Source organism: Puma concolor, chromosome C1 (genome assembly GCF_028749965.1).
Source record: "Puma concolor isolate L17-30 chromosome C1, mPumCon1.1.hap2, whole genome shotgun sequence".
NCBI classification, from domain to species: Eukaryota; Metazoa; Chordata; class Mammalia; order Carnivora; family Felidae; genus Puma; species Puma concolor.
In genome coordinates, this window is record NC_141674.1 from 183,704,849 (window position 1) to 183,728,723 (window position 23,875).

A 23,875-nucleotide genomic window follows, 5' to 3' on the forward strand; every position below is an offset into this window, starting at 1 on the left:
GAATATACATTAATGGATATATAGCTGACCCTTGAACAACTCAACTTTGAACTGTGCAAGTTCACTTATACATATTTTTTATTGTACAGTGTCGTAAATGTATTTTATTGTTTTCTAAGTATTTTCTTTAGCTTATTGTAAAACTACAGTATATAATACACATTAAAAATGTGTGAAATGACTGTTTATATTATAAGGCTTCTAGTCAACAGTAGGCTATTAATAGTCAAGTTTTTGGAGAGTCAAAAGCTATACATGAATTTTCAACTGCGGTGGGGTCAGTGCCCCTAACCCCTAAGTTGTTCAAGGGTCAACTATAAAAAAAATCAGGACCGTTTCCTATTAAATCATAAGAATGAGCTGTTGAACATTTTATTTATAGTGCACATAATACATATTTGTTTGATACCACATCCTTCCCAGAACGCTTCCTCTTTATTCATAGAGATAGTTACATTGGAAGTGATTGCAAGACCTAATTCAGAGGCTACATTCTTGATGGGCTTTGCTCATTCTTCCTCATGACTCCAAACTCTCTCTCTCTCTCTTCTTTGAAATTCTATAGGAGTACTCTTGCAGTATTACTAAAATATTTATAGTTATTTATAAATAAGGGATTTAAAAGAGCACTGATGGAAAATATTATAAATGTAGACACAGATAAATTCTTGAAAAAATCATTTCTCAGATATCTAAAGATATATAATACAAGCTAGCAAAGAGTAACATAGCTTATACATTCCTATGTATTTATTATTGGCTAACTGTTCATTAAATACTACAGGGTTGAGAGCTATAATTCAGTTCAAACTCTATACCAGATACGAGCCACATTTTGTGACTTCTTCTGGGGCACCACTGTGGAGAAAGACATAGTTCACATCTTCATGAAAAATAACAAGTTGTTCTGGGATGGCTTTAACTTCTTTATCATTAAATGTGTCATGCTCTAGATCCCAAGTTCATCTGAGATGGATACGTTCAGTGATGCTATATAATAAAATATTCCCTCCCACTAACTACCCAGTGAGTGGAGACTGGAGGCTTATTGAACATCTGTCTGAGATACCATACTAAGATAGATACCAGGATGCATCGTCTAAATTATTCTGTCTTTTGCAAATCCAGGAGTCAAATACTTTGTGAACTTTATACTCATTTTTTCAATTATATGGATCAGGGAGAAAAGAGTCAATGCAATAGCTCAGGTAATGTCTTAGTTTAATTCAGTACATAGTAGATGCTTAACAAAGGTTTATCAGACATTTGGGAACAAGAATATAAAAGGAGCAGTGGAAGATCTTCAAGGTATTCTACACTTGGCGTGAGAAGGGTTGACTACTCTAATTATAAAAAAAGTCATCTTATTATTTTGATTATACAGTCAAGAGGTACTAATGCAACAGTAATGGACTTCAAGAATCAGGACATCTGCATGCAGATTCTGCCACCATAATGTATATGATCTTAATAACTGTGTTGTCCATGTTTTTAATGGAAGAAAGTCTCCTGTTATTTACCTTGCTAAACCCAGAGAGTCCAACAAGCTTCATCCTCTGTGTGAGTAATGCCTGCCTAGAAGAGTGCAGTAAGGTCAGGGAAGGCGAGGAGGAAGTTGGGGGCTATAGGGCCAGCTGCACAAGTTATTGCAGCCATAATGAAGATCCTTTCAGCTCTAAAACTCTAGGATTCAATCATTCCATGGCTATAGGCTAAGATTCTGCTCTCTAGAAACAATAAAAACTTTTTATTGATCACCTAGTCAGGCCCTCAACATTTTCACATGTTATCTCTAATCCTCACACCTATTGTTAGAAGAGACAGAGAAATCATCACAGATGAGCAACTGAATGTCAGAGAGATTAAATAGCTTCCCCTTTGTGTTTGTTAATTAAGTACAAACAACAAGGATTTGTCCATCCATATGTGCTTTCAAACTGCCACGCTCTTTCCAGCAGAACAATATTCCTTTCAGAAATAAATCTAAAGGCGACACTTTACCTGACTAAAGAGAAAATATGATGTACCTCATTTCCTAAAAATGAAAAAACTATATTGATTTTCTTTATTAATTCAATAGAGATATTGAGTCAAGATGGTGGCAAAAACATCCCTTTTTTTCAAGTTTCCTCATGAAAATGGCAGTAATTTTAACCAAGGACTGTAAAGAGACTAGAGGATCATCAGTTGAGATATTTCAACAAATTTCTGGAACATGAAAAGAAGAGAGAAGACAGATAAAACAGTTGAAAACACCATAGCCCATAACTCATGTAAGAAGACAACCAATCTGCCTACGAGATCCTTAGGAAAGGCTCCGATCTTGGAGTCGGCAGGTACCAAAGGAGAAAATGAGTAGAATGGCTGTGAATAAGGAACTTATTTTCTGAACAGTGAAAATAGATTCCTAAAAAGCAAAAATACCAAACATGACTCAAGAAGAAATAGAAAATCTGGATATATAACAAGTAAACTAATTGAAGGAGTCATTAATAATCTTCCCACAAAGAAAACTTCAGGTCTGGTTGGCTTCAAAAAGTTCCATCAAACAAGGATGAAATAATACCAATTCTACCTAAACTCATTCAGAAAAGAGAGGAGGTAAAAACACTTCCCAACTCATTTTGAGGCCTACAGCCAAAGACATGACAATAAAAATACAGACCCGTATCATTCATTAATATGGACTTGAAAACCTTGAATACAATATTAGCAAATCAAATCCAGCAACACACAAAAAAGATTGTACATAATGACTAAGTGAAAGGGATGTAAGCTTTAACCTGAAAGGCAGTTAATATACTATACTGAAAGATTAAAGGACAAAAACGAATTCTCATTTCAATGGACACTGAAAAAGCACTGGACAAAAAGCCAGCATCCATTTACAATAACATCTCTCAACCAACTAGGAAAAGAAACAATCTTTTCAACTTGATAAAGGGTATGTGAAAAACCTACAAGTAACATCCTACATAAATGTGAAAGACTGAATGGTTTACCACTAAGACTGGGAAGTCCACTATCACCAATTCTATTTCAAAATATACTGAAGAACCTAACAAGTGCAAAATGGGAAGGGAGAAAGATGGAAGACACTGGACATGAAGTAAAACTGTATTTGTAGACAACATAATTGTATACATAGGAATTCTAGGATATCTTTTAAAAAGCTCAAGAACTAGTAAGCAAGTTTAGTAAGGTCTTACAGATAGATCAGTAAGTAAAAATCAGTGGATTTTTCTGTATACTGGCCAAGAACAATCCAAAAATTAAATAATTCCATTCACATCAAAAAGTACTGAAGATCTTTTTAAAAGAAGTACAAGACATATATTACAAACACAAGACATTGCATTGCAAGGAGCAATTAAAGAAAAACTAAATAAAAAGTTCATGTTTACGGACTAGAAGATTCAATATTATTAAAATGGCAATCATCATAAAATCAATCTACTAATTCAATGACTACTAAATCCTAGTAGGCTTTTTTTTTAAATTGTTTTTAATGTTTATTTATTTTTGAGACAGAGACAGAGCGCGAGTGGGGGAGGGGCAGAGAGAGAGAGGGAGACACAGAATCTGAAACAGGTTCCAGGCTCTGAGTTGTCAGCACAGAGCCCAACGCGGGGCTTGAACCCAAGAACCGTGAGATCATGACCTGAGCTGAAGTCAGACGCTTAACCGACTGAGCCACCCCAAGGGCTTTTTTTTTTTTTTTTTAAATAGAAACTGACAAGCTGGTCTTAAAATGTATATGAAAATTCAAAAGACCTAGGATAGCCAAAGCCATTTTGAAATAGGATAATAAATGTTATGGACTTAAACTATCTAATTTCAAACTATAAAGTTTGAGTGATCAAGACAGAATAGTAGTGGTATAAACATGGAAATATAGACCAATGGACCAGAAACAGAACCCCATATATGATCAAATGATTTTTGACAAAGGTGCCAACCTAATTCAATGGGAATAGTCTTTTCAACAAAGGGGGCTGAAACATTTAGATATCTATATGCAAAAAATTGAACCTCAACCCTATCTCATACGATAAACTAAATCATGCACATAAATATAAGAGGTAAAACTGTTTTAAGAATAAACTAAGAAAACATAGAAAATCTTGTGACAGAAAAGGATTCTTAGATATGACTCCAAAAGCATCAACCAAAGAAAAAATTAATAAATGTGAGCTTCATCAAAATTTAAAACTTTCACTTTCCAAAAAATACCATTAAGAAAATGAAAAGGTAAGTCACAACCTGGAAAAAAACATTTTCAAAAGATAGATCTAATAAAAGACTTGCATAGGAAATATTTCAAGCACTTGTACAATGCATTAGTAGAAAGATAAACAACCCAATTTTTTAAAAATGGACAAAAGATTTAAATACACATTTCAAAGAAATTATATGAATGTCAAACAACCACCAGAAAAGATGCCCATAATCATTAGTCATTAGGGGCATATAATTTTAAAGCCATAATGAGATAAAATAACACATCTACTAGAATGGCTAGAATAGGCAAAACAAAACAAAAAAAGTGTGGACAAGGATGTGGAAAAACTAGAAGCCTCTTTGTACACTGCTTGTGAGATTGTCAAATGGTGTAGCCACTTGGAAAACAGTTCAGCAATATCTTTAAAAGTTAAACATATACCTACTATACAATGATTTCTATAATTTGGCATCTAGCCAGGACAAATGAAAACATATCCACAAAAAGACTTGCACTCAAATGTTCATTCATAGCAACACTTTCAAATAGCCCAAAACTACAAAAATAAACAAAAGGAATGGATTAAAAAAACACATTCTAGGAATCCGTTTATATAAAATTTTAGAAAGGATAAAACTATAAAAACAGAACACAGATCAGTGATTGCCTGGGGCAACCAGTGGTAGAGAGAATTAATGGAAACGGACAAAATTTTTATGGATGATGAAAACATTCTAAACCTAGATTTTGGTTAAGGTTGAACTGTAGAAATTTACTAAAATTCATTCAATTGTACACTTAACCTTGAGGAATTTAATGGTATGTAAGTTATATCTCAAAGAAGCTGTTTTTAAGCCTCTCTAGAAGGCTTTGAAAATAAAATATTCAGGAAAAGAAAGACAGGTTGACAGAGTACAGAGTACAAATAAAGTAATGGCAAATAGAGTGATGTAGGCTTCTCATCAAAAATGATACAAGTCATGGTGGCTACAGTTGATAGTATTCTATTATATGACTGAAATTTGCTAAAAGTAGAACTTAGGCATTCTCACACACACACAAAAAAGGTGAAGATGTGAGATGATGGATGTGTTAACTAACTTGACTGTGGGGATCCTTTCACAATATATACGTATATTCTCACATCATACACTTTAAACATATTCCAATTTTATTTCTCAATTATATCTTAATAAAGCTGGGGAAAAAACAATACATAAAATAAAAATATTAACCAATTTTTTTGTCTTTTAAAGTTTATTTATTTTGAGAGATAAAGAGAACATGTGTGTGCAACCTGAAGAAGGGGCAGAGAGAGAGGGAGAGAGAAAATCCCAAGCAGGCTCCATGCTGTCAGCACAGAGCCCAACACTGAGCTCGATCCCATGGACTGTGAGATCATGACCTGAGCAGCAATCAAGACTCAGACACTTAACTGACTTAGCCACCCAGGCACCCTGGCTAGTATTTTTCACCCAAAGTTTTCAGATATAAGGTAAAAATTGCAATTATCCTTTCATTTTGTAGCCAGCTTTGTCATTAATTCAGGGGTAAGGACAAAACAGAGACCTTTACAGAGATGAGTGTCTCAAGTTAACTCCCCGTAGATTCTCACTGAAACAACTACTGAAGGATGAACTTCAGCAAAACAGAAAATGCACCCAGAAGAGTAGAATGCAAAGGCAATTTTCCAAGAAATTAGAAAACATGTTAGTAAATCTCAGCGTTAAGAAAAAAAGTATGGGGAATATAAGGACCTGGTAGATCTAAAATATTATAAAAATATTAGTAGAAATAAAATGAAGAATGATCACATGGAGAATGCCAAGGATAGTTTAGAGCTAAGTTAGAGCAGTCCAAGATCCCTTTGTGTTGTTCAGGGGCAAGACAGAAAAAATTGAATTTTAAACGTTGAAAAGTATAAATTACAATATGTGGTTTTAAATATTAGGGTAACCAGGGGTGCCTGGGTGGCTCAGTCGGTTAAGCATCCAACTTCAGCTCTGGTCATTATCTCAACGTCCGTGAGTTCGAGCCCCGCGTCGGGCTCTGTACTGACAGCTCAGGGCCTGGAGCCTGCTTCGGATTCTGTGTCTCCCTCTCTCCGCCCCTCCCCTGCTTGCACTCTCTCTCTCAAAAATAAACATTCAAAAATATTAAAAATAAATAAATGTTAGGGTAACCACTGTGTTTGATAGCTTTTAAGCCAATAGAAATAAAGGGAGAAGAGAGAAAACTCAATTCAATAGAAAGCAGAAAAAAGAAGAAAAAAGAAGCAAAGGCAATATAGTAAATATATAGTAAACACAAAGTACAAAATAAATTGGTAGAAGCACACATGTATATGAAATGCCAACAACTATAAATGGGATTAAACATAATACTAAAGTATAGAAACTCTAAGATTGAATTTCAATATATCTATCCATATCCTATTTATAAAAGGCATAACTAAAAAATGACATAAAATGGCTAAAAAGAGACTACTGTTTCTTTTACTACAACAACAAAGATAATCTGAAAAACCTCCCAGTACCATTCTATAAATGTTGGAGAATATGGCACGTTCCTTTTGAATGCATAGATGAGCTCACAAAAAAAAAAAAAAAAAAAAAGAAATACTCAGGAGAAAAAAAAAAATGGAATGGCAATCATCAAAATCCTGAGGCTACATTTATGGGGTCCAGGGCCTTGGACTTTAAAGCCCATGTCAATCAGGAGGTGAGGAGATGATTCCATAGGGCTGAGTGAAATGAAGAATTCAAAGTGAGGCCCCTTGTGTGAAGCTAAAACCCAAGACCGGCTCTATCCTCAAGCAGATAAGGACCAGAAGTGACAGGCACAGGAAGTTGTGTCAAGAAAGATCATCTGTCTTAGCCAGGATGCTGGGCACAGAAAAAGTTGCTTCCAAGACTTTGTAAGCTACCCAGCCCATGGTTTGGGGTCTTTATTTCACACAGTTTGCGGAACGCAAGAGTGCTTAATCCAAAAAAGTGGGCCAAGCTGGTAAGATCCTATGGGCAAAGGCAAACTTCAAACAACTCTAGCAGAGGTGCACACCTGCAAGCCGGCTGCACAGGGCTCCCACAAAATCCCTTTGCCAGCCCACAGTACCCACTGTCCCCCTTTCAAGGTGGCCATTTGGCCACTAAAGTACCACATGGGGACAGTAAAACAGGAATCTGTGGGCAAGTTACTTCCTGCAATGTGTCATGAAATTATGTTCACAAATGGCAGCTTGGGTGCCTAGAGAGTCATAAACAAAGAGTGTAGCAGGCATCTAGCAAGAAGCAGTGAGGAAACAGGTAAAGAGGCACTAATGACTTATATCTGCACTGCTCTTCTAAGCGGACTTACAACTCAGAACTGGCAAGCCCAGCCCTGCTCACAAGGCTGATCGCTTCACCCCAATTCCTTGTTTTTCTAGACAAGGAGACCCCCAACACCACATTACCTGAGCAGAAGAGATGGGGGTGGGAGGAAACCCACACCTTATCTTCCACCAGCCACGGTGGCCATGAACGGAGCTCCCAGACATTGTGCTCCCTCAGCCAACATCAGCATTAACATCAGTACCTTTTTCGTTTGTGATATTTAATAAGTGAGACACACTTCATAGGGTTAAGCTCAGTCTTTATTTGTATTCTGACCTCACTCCAACAAGGCTTTGGGGCATCCTTAGAGATGCATGGAATGGTTATACTTTTAGATAAAAAGTTACCCGGGGTTCTAACAAGGTTAACACATACTGCTTAGCTTATAGAACTTACATAATGACATTAACAAGAGTGCTTCTAAAGTTTTCTCGTTCTTTATGTGGAAATTTGCTCTTGGATTTGGAAGTAGATGGTCCAGCATAATTATCCTCCGTTTGGTCTAGTATTTTGCCCTTTTTGCCAAAATGTTCCATGTATTCAGCTTGAATTTTTTTTTAAAAAAAGCATAAGTTAGTCATCTAAAAAGTAAGCTAAAACATTTAAGTGGTTAGAATAAAATGCTAAAGCAACTTTCAAGAAAAAGCTACACACTGTAAGTTCTCAAGTTACCGTAAGTACAATTACCTTTCTTTCAGTATTAGGAAGTTAAACATAATAGAAACCTCTATTTCAAGAATATTCATTTATATTTTGATTAATATGCTAATAACTTTAATTTTCAATTAATTTACATAGAACCTTCTTAAAATGATTAAAAATATGATTAAAATAACACAAAACTATCTCAAAATTTAAAGAACTATGATGAAAAAATGTTAATATTCAATGTAATCAATCTGAGGACTCAATAAAATAAAAAGTAAAAAATATTAAAATGACTAATTTGGAAGCAAAATTTACAACTTATTAAAATCGCTCTCAGAAAAAAAAGTCTTTCATGCAGAGGCAAATTCTGACTACAATAAATCAAAGTTTTAACATAAACACCAATTCTTAAAATATCAGCTTTTATAGCATTTACAACAGCCTGAAATAATTACGAACTGGAATCAGTTATTTTACAAGGGAAAACATTTGGGATAAATTTTCCTACTTGACATAAATGTCATTTCAGTTTTACAATTTCACTACTCTCAACTAAAATGTTGTACGATTTTTTTCCCCCCTCTAGAGAATTTCCTTAAGTCTAAGTTGGAATAAAGTTCTTACCATAGGACTGTTCATTTTTAACGCTAAACTGTTCAGGAATCTCATCAGCCTGCTTTACAGTCAAATGGAATGACGGAGCTGCCTGCTGCCACTGGGGCTTTGTGCTCACCTGGAACAGGAAATGCAAACAGCATTAATCAACAAGGTCAGAAAAAAACAAAACAAACAAAAAAAACCACTTTTTTTTTTTTTCATGAAATGCAGGAGTATTTATAAACACAGACATTTTCTCAAACAAATCCGGACATCTGGAAAGAAGGCACACTCCACAGCAAACCTTGTTCAAGCCTGTGAATGGCTGTGGCGTGTGACATTTGGGAGACATTACCAAAGGCTCTGATGCTAGTTTGGTGCGGGCATCTGTTACATAACACTAGGGTGGGCATTCCGGAGAGCCTCTCCCCCCACCCCCAAACATTGGCAAGTGATTTTTAGGCCTTCCATTTTAATGAGAGGGACTCTCTGCTGGGCTCCAATGCTAATGAGCTTCTCTGCATTCCAGCTCCAAAAGATCTTCCTGTTCTCATAGCTTTAAGCAGTTGTCTCGTACTTCGGCAACTCACGGATTTATTCCACACTTGAAGGCAGGGTTCATATATTCTTATACTTAAAAGATGTAGGCAGATCTCATAAAAGAGGGAGGAAGGCTAGTGATGATGGCTAATTGGCACTCAGCTTCAGTGCTGGGGAATAATAGAGGCTGGTGGGGACTGTGGCAGACAGGAAAATATCTAGGTCTTCTAAAAAGACAACAAAAATTAGCTCAGGCCAATTACTGCAATACCAGAACACAGACCCACTGCTGCTGGAACCTAGGACTCATCGAGAAACCCAGATGGGTGGATTTGAAAGTAAAATACACATTTTACAGACGACAGAATCTCTATCTTCCTCTCAGATCCAGACCACGTTGATAGAAAGCCCATACTTGCACAGGCTTCTTCCTACTTTTTCCTCTCTGCAATCCTTACTCCTGCTCCCAAATGAACTTATTTCTGGCTCTTCTTTCGCAGGAAAACAAGCTAAGGCAACTTAAAGATCCATGCTCTTCCATTCTGACTGCCTTTCCATTCCTTTAGTCTCATCTTGCTCCATAAAGGATTTAAGATTTGTGGGGCTGCTATGAGTGAGGACTGCAGAGAGGGTGAGAAAAGACAAAACAAATTAAAAAAACCTACTTTTTTTTTTGAGAATGGGAGTTACCAGTGCTGAGTCACCCTTGATTTCAACTACAGGGATCTTCTCTAGAAGCATGAAGCGCTGTAGTGAAAAATCATTCTAGGTCTTAACTACTGCTGGAAAATTTCATCCAAGTGTAAACCTTAATATTCAAATGAAAGTACTTTGCTGTTTTTTTAAGTCAATGGGTTTATAAGAACATCTCTTGAAAATATTATTTTCCTTGTAACATATAAAACACAAAGAATGCTGAGGAAAAAAAACAAACTAAGATACATATGAACATAAAACCAGGCTTAAAGCAGCCAACAAAAGTGTTGTAGACTATTATATGCCACCAACAGGAAAGGGTTATTATGCAACTCAGCCACTGAATAGTAAATAAGAAAATTTAGGTTTACATTTCTAAACCCTCTGTGCTAACCAGCCACAATGAACTCAGGATAATATTTTTTTTTGGAGAGGGGGTTAAAATTTGTTGAGTTTTCAAAAGAAAATGTCTATTTTATTTCAAGTCTTTTAAACTATAAAATCTACAATAGATTTTGTAGAACTAGGGAAAGCATTCTATGGCTGAATTTTACAGAACTTGGCATGATACTCCGGTGTCATCCACAAAAACATGTTTTTAATTAAAATTTGTGTTTTGGGGGCACCTGGGTGGCTCAGTCAGTTGAGCATCCGACTTCGGCTCAGGTCATGATCTCGCAGTCCGTGAGTTCGAGCCCCGCGTCAGGCTCTGTGCTGACAGCTCAGAGCCTGGAGCCTGTTTCGGATTCTGTGTCTCCCTCTCTCTCTGACCCTCCCCCATTCATGCTCTGTCTCTCCCTGTCTCAAAAATAAATAAATATTTAAAAATATAAATAAAATAAAATAAAATTTGTGTTTTGTAGGGGCACCTGGGTGTCTCAGTAGGTTAAGTATCCAACTTCAGCTTGGTGATGATATCACAGCTTGTGGGTTCGAGCCCCACATCAGGCTCTGTGCTGACAGCTCAGAGTCTGGAGCCTGATTCAGATTCTGATCTCCCTCTCCCTCTGACACTCCCCTGCTTGAGCTCTCTCAAAAATGAATAAACATTAAAAAAATTTTTAACATTTATATTTTGTAATATTCAAAATCTTTCATTTAAGAACATTAACTCTTAAGTTTCCCAGGTGAAAACTGTCATACATTTAAAATTATCAGGAATCTTCTGTACATAAAGCAACAGAAATTCAATTTTATAATTTGTTTGTAGCTTTTAAATCATCTTTCAATAAAACAATCTTTAGATAAACCTCGAAAGCGTTATGCTAAGCAAAGCCAGGCCTCAAAGGACAAATGTATGGTTCCACTTACACAAGATACCTGGAGCAGTCCAACACATAAAGACAGAAAGTAGAATGCTAGCTGCCATGGGCTCAGGACACAAAGGAGATACTGTTTAATGGGCACAGAGCTTCAGTTTGCAAAGATGAAAAGAGTTCTGGAGATGGATGACGGTGATGGACGCACAACAATGTGAATGCCCTTAATGCCACTGAGCTATGGTTCAATTAAAAATAGTTAGGATGGTAAGTTTTTTGTTAGGTGTCTTTTATCACAGAAAAAAAATACTGTTTGCATTGAACCTCCACCTAAATCCAACTTCCAGAGGTCACAAGGGCACAGCTCGATGGCATTAAACTCCACATTACTAGCAAAGTCACTGGTAAAATTTATTACAGTGAAGCATATCATACCCAGCACTTACCAAATGAAAGAGTCTACGAACTGCCTCTACCATAGGACACTGATAATCTAAACATAATAATTTTTAAAAGGATACCAAGATCTAAGGACTCTTCTGCGGCATAGCGTTTCAGTGCTGGAAGATACAGCTCAAAGAAACCAACTCTTCTCATTTTCAAACACAGGAACTGCAGCTCACAGAGATAAATGATCCTTTCAGATACTAAAGCCATTAGTGACAAAGCTGTACCCTGAGACCTCACTTCCTAACTCCAATACTGATAAACTTTCTGCTAGCCCATCTTGGAAATTCTTTTACCCAGAATATTGAAATACTCTTGACATACCAGGAAATTCTAGCTTACGGTTACTTTAAGATAGTTATTTTTCCTAATATGTGTACCTCATAGAATTTCTCCAACAGAAAATAATCAAATGGAGACCAAAATTCAAAATCTGATGTTCAGTTACTTATTTACAAGTTTGAAAGACATTTTCAAAATGGCAAAGATCCAGTATATAGGTAAATTACCGTAGCCAACTGGGGTAAAACTCTTCCTGGGGTCTTGACTTTTTCTTTGCTGGCTGACTTATCCTGCATGAAAAATAGGAGGACAACGGTTTACTCTTAATGGCACAATTGATTCACTCAACCAATTTTACAGAGGATCTACTGCAAGGTATAGGTCACCAAAAACATTCAAAGACCAACTTTAAACTTCTCAACATTTGTCTTAGAGTGACTTCCTTTGTAGCAAGGAAAGAAAGGTGGTATCCCACAATACTTAGAAAGCTTTGAAAAGTGTGCAAAACTTCTTATCCATCACATCTTCTTTTGGGAATTTACTTGAACCCAGCTAGCGTCCAGGGCTTGCTCAGCTCTACCACCCTTCTCTCACTAAAATAGAACTTTTGTTCTATTGACAACTGTGGTGTTCCACTTCCTAAGGTAACGACGCATTCGGGTTAATGTGCCCTCAAGTTGCCATAAGTCACATTTATACTTTTTGGGGAAAAGCATTGTTATCCCCTTGGAATAGAGGGGAAGGGCATGGTAGGAATGTCATCTACATAATGAAAAGCACTGTAGAGAACGATCCTTTGGTCAGTAAAACAGGTAGGAGTTGTGCCTCAGCCACTGATCGATTTATTGCCTCCCCACTTCGAATCTATGTTTTTTAACCTGCTTTGTGATTCCCGAGCAGGACTCTATCAACATTTCTCCAGCTGGCCCAACATTATAGAGGATTCAAAAGAACACTAAGAGAACTTTTCTTCCTGGTTCCAGGGTTTTTCCCCCCGTTGCTCCATGGAGTGCCTATCAGTAGTCAGCATCCTTTCCCCTGGGCATCTTCCCAGCCTGTGGCAGACACCCTTCAGCAGGTTTCACTGACATCCCTATAGGCATCTTCCCAGGAAGTTTCCCTTACATCATAAAGGGAGACATCATTTCAAACTTTTTAGCATGCAAGTAGGTGGTCTACTCAACTCCCAGCCTGCAGCATCTCTGCAAACATCTTTGCCACCCAAGTGGGCCACAGCCAACCCCTCTCCAAGAGGTCTTAGTCTAAGCCTTGAGGAAGGGATGGCTCTTCCAAGTTTCTCCCTTGACCACTCTCCCTTAGACATAGAAGGAGTGGCTGTTCCTTATGTCTATTCTTCTATTCTTGAAAGCTATGTTGTCCAAAACAGCATCCACTAGCCGCCTGCAACTATCAACACCTTTAAATGTCGCTCATCTGAAGTGAGACATGTTTCAGAGTGTATGTTTGGGGCGCCTGGGTGGCTCAGTCGGTTAAGTGTCTGACTTCGGCTCAGGTCATGATCTCGCAGTTTGTGAGTTCGAGCCCCACATCAGGCTCTGCGCTGACAGCTCAGAGCCAGGAGCCTGCTTCAGATTCTGTGTCTCCCCCTCTCTCTGCCCCTCCCCTGCTTATGCTCTGTGTCTCAATAATAAACATTAAAAAAAACAAAGAGTATATGTTTAAGTATATATTAAATATATACTGGATGTTGAAGTCTTAGTACGTAAAACAAGAAATAGGATTAGAATATATTTTATAATGATCATGCTATGTGTTGCATATTTGTTCTAAGAAGTTTACATGAATTATCTCATTTAATCCTCTTTAAAACTCTAAGGTAGTGTGCCACTTTTGTGCATATTGTATAGATAAGGACTCTTTATAGGACATCTTTGCCCCTACAAAGCTCACAGTCTAGTTAATATTAAAAACTATATGCTTTCATCCTGGAAGGGAGATGGTGTAGAGCAGAGTATTCACAGACAGTTTCAAAGAGGGAAAGGATGAAAGTCAAGCCTTGAGGCATAGTTGGATCTCCACAGAAAAGGACAGCAATGGGCTTACTGAAGACAGAGGGAACATTCATGAACAAGGACTTGGAAGCTAAATGAGTACATCAGGCTTAGGAGAGGACATTGGGGTCAAAGGTAAAGGGACTTGGCCCAACCAAAGTGTAAAGTATAACCACTGTCTCATTGCACAATGATTTACCGAACACCTACCATGTGCTGGGTTTTCTTTCAGACACTGGATCTACAGTCACTGACAGGACAAAGCCTATTCCCCCTTGGAGCTTACATTCTCATGGGTATAAGCAAACATTTCAGAAAAAAATCATTATATATAATATATATTATATACATATATATTTTATATATTATATACATATATTTTATATATTATATAAGTAATATATAATACACATTATATTATATATATTATTATATATATAATGTAAGCAAGTAATAAGTACAATGGAGAAAAATAAAATTGGGTAAAGAGATAGCAAAAGGTAGAGAAGTGCTAAGTTAGATGGGGTAGTAAGACCACTTTGTAGAGGTTTTGTTTGAGTAGGAACCCAAATCAAGAATGAGGAAAAGCTGGATGGGGGGCGGGGTGCTGCTATATTATGAAGCATAAGTGTTTGGGGCTTGACTGGCCCGGTTGGCAACAGAGAGCCACTGTAATCCTCTTGAGGTGACCTCAAGTCCCAGTTTGCTGGGACAGTCCCAGCATATAGCTCTTTGCCAAGCATAATTAGTAGGAATTTCACTCTCAATGGCATCTCAGTTTGGGTGATAAATTCTATTTTTATCTTATTTACCATACAAGGCCATTCAAAGGGATTTTTCATAAATGGTCCTTACAACAGTAAACAAGATATACAAGGAGGAGACTAGAGTTGGCAAGGAGAATAATTTAGTGGTTTTTAAAAATAACCCAGGCAACAGGAGATATGGGCCTTAATTTAGAGAAAATGCTAGGAACTGACAGTCACCACAACCTTCCCAGGACATGGTCTGATCATACTGCTGCCTGGTCAGAAACATCAGAAAGCCCCCTATTAAAGCAGGCACAAGTCATCACCCTGGTTTTCAAAGCCTCCTCAATACGCCCTGAACCACATCATTTCCCAGCTTCTCTTGGTTACTCTGTAGCCACAGGACTTGTGCTGGCCCATGAAATGTGAGCACTGACGTGTAAGATGTGTAAGAACTTCTGTGCCTTCTCTACTCTCCTGCCCCTGCTACCTGCAGTGAGCGGACCCCATGTTCCCAGTGGCATAGGTAGAAGGTGGAGGGGGACTCTCTGACCCGCATTAGACTTCATGCAAGGAAGGGGCAATCTGTTGGGTTAAGTCTCTAAAATTTGGGGGTCTGGTAGGTCAGCTGGTAATAAATATGCTAACAAAGAGACCCATCAGTTTGTCCCCTCAGTACTTCCTTGTTACAGTCCAGCTCTTTCTTCAAGACCAAGATCAAAAAAGTTTAGATTTTCTTTAACTCCGATTGCAAGTGGTCTCTTTGAATAGGAATAGCACTCTTTTGGTAATTCGTTTATTGTTTAAACCCTGCCTGAAATAGAATGTGTATGTCTGTCTATCCTGCTCTCCCAGCCCTTCATCCCACTCCATCTCAACCTACTAATTCAGTCTTATAGAGCTGGATAAATGGGTTTTAATTTTAACTTTATCTTACAAACAAAATTTGTTAACCAAGCCCCCCCAAAAAAGTGTAACTAAAGAAAACAAAATTTTAAAAAATGTTTAAAAAAAGAAAAAAGTTGCAATGAGCCTCAAACAGTATTTACCAAAGTACAACATCGAATCAGGTGAATATCCAGTGCTGTACTACAAACATTTTCTACAATTCCTAGCAAACCCCAGGATGTGGAGGGAAACATGAGCATTAAGTTTGCAAGCTGAAATGTGCAACAGGTATCTCAAAGTGGAAGGCTTTCTGTTTGCAAGAATGAGGTATGGTAAGAATGAGGTTGTAGACAATAGAGAGAAAACGTTGTGACATATGGTCCAAGTGACCTGGAATGTTCACACCAAGACAGAAGGAATTCATGTGAGGTCTACTGTATAGCAGCCATCACAGAGGTACAGAACACGTTGCTCAACCCCAGCCTCTTACACAAACATTCACTCTAAGTCATTCTGACTTAGAATCTCTACACTACCCATTCTGCATACTGAGCCATCAACCCCAGTCCTGTCAACACCTTTTTTACCCTTTTTGCCCTGGGTAAACAGTGAGGGCTTTCATGTTTCCTTATATTGCAGTACAGAATATACATCTAATAGGATATTTTATACATAGTGGTTCTCTGGCTAACCAAAAATAACAGCCACACAGGAGCCAAAATACCACCTAAGTAAGGTTGCTCTTCAATAAGATCAGATGGGTAGACTTTAAATTAGTATCTGCATACTTTTGCTGACAAGTAGTTCTATTTTAGTTTGCAGTTTCCTATCCAGTGATGACCTAGGCATATGCTACCCTTACCCTCTTCTTTGGCACTCTTGTGAGAAGGGCCCTAGGGCACTTCAAGTGACAAATCTTGTGCCTTACATCCCTTCCCATCCTCCTGGCTTTGCCTCTGATTCCACACATGGTTGTAGTGAACAGTTCTCTCCTGGCTTCAATTCACATAGAATGACAGTGTTTCACCTCAAGAAAATGTCCTTTGCTTTCTGCTGTGGGGTTTCTCCAATGCCATATAATGGGACTCTCAAGGTAGCCCACTCTGCACACATATAGGGGGAACCAGAAGTGGGTGAAAGTTAACAATCCCAGGAGTAACCTCCACCTATGTGGGATGAGAGTTGATGGATAAATGCTACTCCCTAATCATACTCAGGTCAACAATTTCAGGAAGCAGTGTATAAGCTCCTCAGAAGGTCATGGCAGGATCACTGCCAGTTAATGTGGCCATGAACTTACTGACATATGCTCAGATTGGCTTTTCTTTCTTCCTAGTTTTACTCTCCTTAATCTCTTATTTCTGCTTCCTGGGATCACTTCCCAAATAAAGCACATACAAGTCCTTTTTTCAGGCTCTTCTTTCACAGGTAATAAGCTAAGACATCTTTTTTTTTTTTTTTTTTTAATTTTTTTTTTTCAACGTTTTTATTTTTGGGACAGAGAGAGACAGAGCATGAACGGGGGAGGGGCAGAGAGAGAGGGAGACAGAATCGGAAACAGGCTCCAGGCTCTGAGCCATCAGCCCAGAGCCCGACGCGGGGCTCGAACTCACGGACCGCGAGATCGTGACCTGGCTGAAGTCGGACGCTCAACCGACTGCGCCACCCAGGCGCCCCAATAAGCTAAGACATCTTAAAAATCAATGCTCTTCCATCCTTCTGTCTGCCCTTCCATTCTTTCACTCCCATCGTGCTCCATAAAGGATTTAGGACGTCCGAGTGCTACAAGTGTGGTGTGCAGGAAGGAGGAGAATCTGGTCACCAGTTCACAGACATTGGGAACCACCAGTGCTGAATCATCCTTGATTTCAACTACAGAAGCATGAAAGTCTATAATGAAAATCATTCTAGGTCTTAACTACAGCTACAAAAATGCCATCTAAGTGCAAACCTTAATATTCAGATGACAATATTTTTTACTCAATGGATTACTTTTAAAAAATCTCTTAAAAGTATTACTTATCTTTAAAAAGCCCTACAACCCAAAAAGATACAAAGAAAAATACTAAGATACAGTCTAATAACAACATAGTATATGGTTTAAATCAGGCAACAAAATCATTTTATACATTTGATGGCTACAAAGAATTATTTGTTTCAGCCATTGAATATTTGTTAAGTAAATTTAAATTTTGTTGAGATTTCCAAGCGTATATACTAGTAACATAAAAATAAAACTAATGGCAATTAGTTTTTCAGTTTTAAAATTTGTTAAATTTTTAAAGGGAAAATATCTATTTCGGATCTTAGTCTTTAAAACTAGAAAGCAGAGAGATTTGCAGAACTAAAACAAGAGATGCTATGATTTTATTATTTTATAGAACTCAGTATGGTAATCTTGGCATTATCAATAAAAACAGTCACGATCACAACACGTACTTTGAAATGTTCAAGAATATTCGCTAACAAAATTTCATTTGAGATTTTTAAGCTGAAAAGGTCTTTCTTATTATTAGGAATCATCTCTGCATGAAGCAACCCAGATTTTATAGTTCATTCTGAGTTTTTAGAAGATATTTCAAAACAAACAATGTTTGCATTGAACCTCTACTCACACTCAACTTCCAGGAATCACCAGATTCCTCAATTAAACACAACATAAAAGTACTAGAGAGTACATTTTATTGCAGTAAAACCTAACACTTCTAGCACGTTATCAACTAAAACTATTAACTGCCCCTTCCATAGAAAAATAAACTCAAAATAATGACAAAGGATGTCAAAATCCAAGAAATCACATTCTAGCGCTGGAAGAAGCCTCTCCTCAAAGATCATTCAATCAGCTTTTCTCATTTTAAGACTTAGAAACTGGGGCTCCAAGAGGTAGGTGAGTCACCAGCGTCACAGAGCCATTAGTGACAAAGCTGTATTGTTTCCTGATTCCAATACTGCTTCTGCCAGCCCATCTTCACAATTCTTTTACTCAGATTACTCAAATATTCCGTGCAAACCGGTAGTTGTAACTTAGAATTCCCCTCATTAAGGTAGTTATTTTTCCCCAAGATATGTTCATCCTGGATGCTCTCCATCGGAAAATGGTTCAATGGAGCACAGAATTTAAAACCAGAAATTCAGTGCTCGCTTCGGCAGCACATATCACTAAAATTGGAACGATACAGAGATTGGCACGGCCCCTGCGCAAGGATGACATGTCAATTTGTGAAGCTTCCGGATTTTTGGTATCATGCTGAGTGAATTAAGTCAGTCAAAGACAGGTATCATCTGTTTTCACTCCTATGTGGAGCTTGAGAAACTTAACAGAAGACCAGGGGGGGAAGGGAAGGAGAAAAAATATTGTTACAAACAGAGAGGGAGGGAGGCAAACCATAAAAGACTCTTAAATACAGAGAACAAACTGAGGGTGGATGGGGGGGGATGGTGGGAAAGAGGGGAAGATGGGTGATGGGCATTGAGGACACCACTTGGGATGAGCAATGGGTGATGTATGTAAGCAATGAATCATGAGAATCTACCCCCAAAACCAAGAGTACATTTTACACACTGTATGTTAACCAACTTGACACTGAATTATATTAAAATAATAAAATATACTTCCCCCCCAAAAATAAAAAAAACCAGAAATTCAGTAACTGCTTCGCAAGCATGAACATTAGTACATCTTTATTATAAAAGCAATAAAGTATGATGAGATATTAGTAAATTACCATTGACAATTGTGGTAAAAATCTTACTGGTGCCTTGGAGTTTTCTTTGCCGGCAGATTTATCCTGCATGAAAATAATACAAAGAAAAAAAAGAACCATAACTGTTCACTCTGTTAATACTATAATTGAATCACTTGACAAAATTCTACAGTGTCTAATTTAAGAAAAACACATATCCTCCAAAATATTCTAAAACATACTCTACAGATGGTATAATACTGTGTACATAAATTCATAAGGAATCCACAAAAAATTATAAGAACTAATGAATAAGTTCAGCAATGTTGCTGGATCCAAGACCAATGGGGGGAAAAAAAAAATCAATTGTATTTCTAACATTAGCAATGAACTATCCAAAATTGAAGAAACATTTATAATAGAATTAAATAGTATAAAATACTTAGGAATAAATTTAATAAGACTTGTACAATAAAAGCTATAAACCATTACTTACAAAAAAAAAAGACACCTAAATAAATGAAAAGACATCCCATGCTCATGGATTATAAGACAAATATTAATACCCCTTTCCCCCAAAATTATCTACAGAGTCAATACATTCCCTATCAAAATCTCAGCTATTTTTTTTTTGGGTAGAAATAAACAAGCTGATCATAAAACTTACATGGAAATATAAGGACCCAGAACAGCCAAATAATCTTGAAAAGGCACAAAGTTGGCAGAATCATACTTCTAGATTTCACAACTTACTACAAAGCTAGAATAATGAAGACTACATTATGATAAACACACAGATCAAAGAGATAGAATTGGAAGTTTAGAAATAAACCCATTTGTTTATGGGCAATTGATTTTTGACAGGAGTGCCAAGACAATTCAGTGGAAAACTGGTCCTATCTTCTTCTCAGAATGTATCTCAATCTAAATGGTGTCCAAAGTTTCCTCAGCCTGGCCTCTGTCCTCCATCGCTAATTTTTTTTTCTGAATCCTTTATATCCTAAGGCTAATATACCCTCAATTACTACTAACAAGTACAAATATTGCTTGCAATAACTTTCAGAGAATACCTTTGTCTTCTTTGCAATAGAGAATAATTCTATTGTAGGAATTTCATCTAAAGTAAGAAGTGCTATTGAGCGTGATACTTGGATTTGCAAAAGAGATAATACAAGTTGTGCTTTGGTCACTTATAAAGATGTTGGCTCTCAGCATCAAATCTATGCCTTTTTGTCTTCCTTGATGGTTCTCGAGCAGGACCCAAAAACATTTCTCCAGCTGGCACAGTATTAGAGAAGGTTCAAAAGGGACACTGTAAGAAAAGGGACTCTTCGTAGTTCCAGTGCTTTTCCTCAATGCTCTCACGATGTGGCTGTCAGCAGTCAGTCAGTATCCTTGCCCCTGGGCAGCTTCCCAGCCTGCGGTACCTGGCTGATCCAGTGGCAGACAACCTCCAGCAGGTTTCACTGCCATCTCGACTGGTAGCTTTCCAGCAAGTTTCCCTTACATCAGAGGGAGAATCCCTTTCAAACTTTTCAGCATATGTGTATGTGCGTATTTGATTTGTCCCTTTAATTCCATTGATACAGTTGTCTATCTGTAAACAAATTGTATCAAATTTCTGTAACTTCACAAAAGATCTTGAAATTCTCTCCACCTTACTATTGTAAAAACAATCAGATACAGACTTCTGGTCCAAGATGGTGGTGTAGGAAGACTCTCAACTCCCTTCCTCCATGGAGACCCCAAATCAACACTCATTTATAGAGCAGTTCCTCCTAAAGATGAGGTGAGGGCTAACTGAATAGCTTCTGCACAACAAAAGATAAAGAGGCCACAGAGAACTGGCAAGAGATGAAGACACACAAAGGAAGGGAATTCTTACCCCCAACATTGCAAACTGTAGAGGAGAGGGATAGTACTGAGGGACTGAGCAGATTTGTCTGCTCAGGGCATGGGGGGGCGGGGGGGGGGGGGCGGGGGCGGGGGGGACATGGTTTAAAAAAGCAACTAGAGGGGCGCCTGGGCAGCTCAGTCATTTCAGCTTAGGTCATGATCTCCCAATTTGTGAGTTCAAGCCCTGCATCGGGCTCTCTGCTGTCAGCACAGAGCCCCTTTAGGATCCCCTGTCTCCCATTCTCTCTGCCCCTCCCTTGTTTACACACATGCGTACACATCCTCCCTCTCTCTCTCTCTCTCTCTCTCAAAAACAAACATTTAAAACAAATAAAAAGTAAAATAAAAGAACAACTAGAATATAAAAGATCCAGCCTTAAAAGTTCGCCAAATGGCAAGGGAGCTGCTGGAACTCATTCCAAGTTCAAAGGGCTGGCAAGCACCATGGTTTACATTCATCTTCTACATTGATAACCCAGACAGGAGGAGGGTCTGGCCACCATAGCCAGGCTGCTGCCTTAGAGTGCCAGGTCTCTAGCTCACACCAACTCCAGACACCCTGGACACAGATAAAACCCCACAGTTTAAAGGAGCAACTGGAATATAAAAGATCCAGCCCTAAAAGTCCACCAAGGGCAAGGGAGCTGCTGGTGAGCACTATGGTTTACATTCTCCCTCCACCTTAATAGTGTGGACAGGACCAAGGTCCAGGTACCATAGTCTACTGCCTCAGTGAACCCCGGACCCCTAGCCCACATCAACCTCAGCCAACACACCAAGGCAGCCCCAGTGCAATGCACACCGGGACACCCTAGTCAGTGCTCACTACAGCCCCAGCTGTCATGCCAAGGTGACACAGATGCCAGGGACCCCAGAACACTCCAAGCCTATGCCATCTTGGCTTCAGATGACTTGCTAGGGCACTCCCAGAACAGACCACTCAGGCACCTGTCGGCTCATGCCTACTTTGATTCCTGCCTTCCTACCAAGACAGCTCCTATGCAAAGCACTCCAGGAATCCTTAACCCTGCCTGCCTCAGTTTCCAGCCACCCTGCCAGGGCACTCCATGCATGAAGCACTCTGGGAACCCTGCCTTGTACTCTCCTTTGGCCCCAGCCATCCCACCAGGGTATCCCCTGCACAGAGTGCCCCAGGACATACCTTGGCCTACACAACTCCACTCCCCCACCAAGGCAGTCCCTGCATGGGCACTTGAGGCACCTTGGCTGGCACCTACTTTGGTTTTAGCTATCCTGCCAGGGCACCCTCTGCATGAAAAGCCCCAGCTCCACCCCAGCCCATGTCTACTTCTGCTCAGTCATCCCACCAGGGCAGCCCCAGCACATAGTGCCCCAAACCCGTAACCCACACCAGACACAGCTCCAGCCAGCCAAAGCCACAAAGCACAAACATTTTACAACGGACAACCATACACAAGACCATTCCTTTGAGTTTAGGAGAAGTAGCTATTCCACCTAATTCATAGCAACAAACACAAGTCAGGCAAAATGAGGAGACAGATGTATATGCTCCCAATGAAAGAACATCACAACCCCCCCCACCGAACAAAATAAATGAAACAGAGCTAAGTCATGTACCTGATAAAGAGTTTAAAGATGCTCACCAGACTGGAGAGAAGAGTAGAACTCAGTGAGAACTTCAACAGCTACACAGAAAATATAAAGAGGAATAAATCCAAGTTGAGTACAATTAAGTGAAATGAAAAACACACTAGAATCAACAGATTAGCAGATGCAGAAGAATTGATCAGTGATCTGGAAAACAGGGTCATGGAAAGCACCCAAGCTCAACAGCAAGAAGAAAAAAGAATTTTAAAACTGAGGATAGCTTAAAGGATCTCTTGGACAACATCAAACAAACAAGTATTTTGTATTATAGGGGTCCCAGAAGGAGAAGAGAGAGAAAGGCGAAGAAAACTTATTTGAAGAAACGATAGCTGAAATGTCCCTAACTTGAGGAAGGAAACAGACATCCAGGATCAGGAAGCACAGAGAGTTCCAAACAAAATGAATGCAAGGAGGTGCACAGCACTGCAATAATTACAATGTTAAAAGTCAAAGGGAGAATTTTAAAAGCATTAAGGTTATCATTCAGAATTGAAGGAGAGATAGAGTTTCCCCAGACAAACAAAAGTTAAAGGAATTCATCACCACCAAACCAGTCTTCCAAGAAATATTAAAAGGTCTTCTTTAAGTTTAAAAAAAGGCCATAATTAAAAGTAGGAAACTTATGAATAAAATGATGTAAAATATGATAATATACACATACAACATTGAAGGGGTAGTAAAAAAAGTTCTTTTAGAATGTGTCTGAACTTAAATGACCATCAACTTAATATATATTGACGGCTTTATCCCATATATGAACTTCATAGTAACCACAAACCCAAACTCTTTTATATATACAGAAAAAAATAAAGAGAAAGCCAAGCCTAACACTTCAGAAAGTCATCACAAGGCAAGAAAAAGAACAGAAGAACTACAAAAACTATAAACTGATCTTAAAAATGGCAATATGTACACATCAATAATTACTTTACATTTAAATGGTCTAAATGCTC

The 23,875-nt window shown here is 38.4% G+C and overlaps 1 protein-coding gene and 1 non-coding gene across 5 annotated transcripts in view; one reads left to right on the forward strand and one right to left on the reverse strand.

Annotated features, from left to right (window-relative positions):
- DNAH7 (dynein axonemal heavy chain 7) overlaps positions 1-23,875 on the reverse strand; it is a 271,037-nt gene that overhangs the window by 238,424 nt on the left and 8,738 nt on the right. Inside the window, exons 1-5 of one of the 4 annotated variants that reach the window (XM_086719180.1) lie at positions 19,440-19,455; positions 12,293-12,355; positions 9,419-9,608; positions 8,869-8,977; positions 7,993-8,140 (exon numbers count right to left, since the gene is read on the reverse strand). In XM_086719180.1, the coding sequence (XP_086575306.1) occupies positions 7,993-8,132 (140 nt within the window). In that variant the 5' untranslated portion in view covers positions 8,133-8,140; positions 8,869-8,977; positions 9,419-9,608; positions 12,293-12,355; positions 19,440-19,455. Of the gene's footprint in view, positions 1-7,992; positions 8,141-8,868; positions 8,978-9,418; positions 10,209-12,292; positions 12,356-12,943; positions 13,688-19,439; positions 19,503-23,875 lie in introns of those variants that run through there. The other 3 variants (XM_086719178.1, XM_025929537.2, XM_086719179.1) reach the window with 3 other exon arrangements.
- LOC112849058 (U6 spliceosomal RNA) lies at positions 18,849-18,953 on the forward strand. Its single transcript, XR_003222507.1, has one exon. It is a non-coding gene; the product is annotated as a U6 spliceosomal RNA (small nuclear RNA).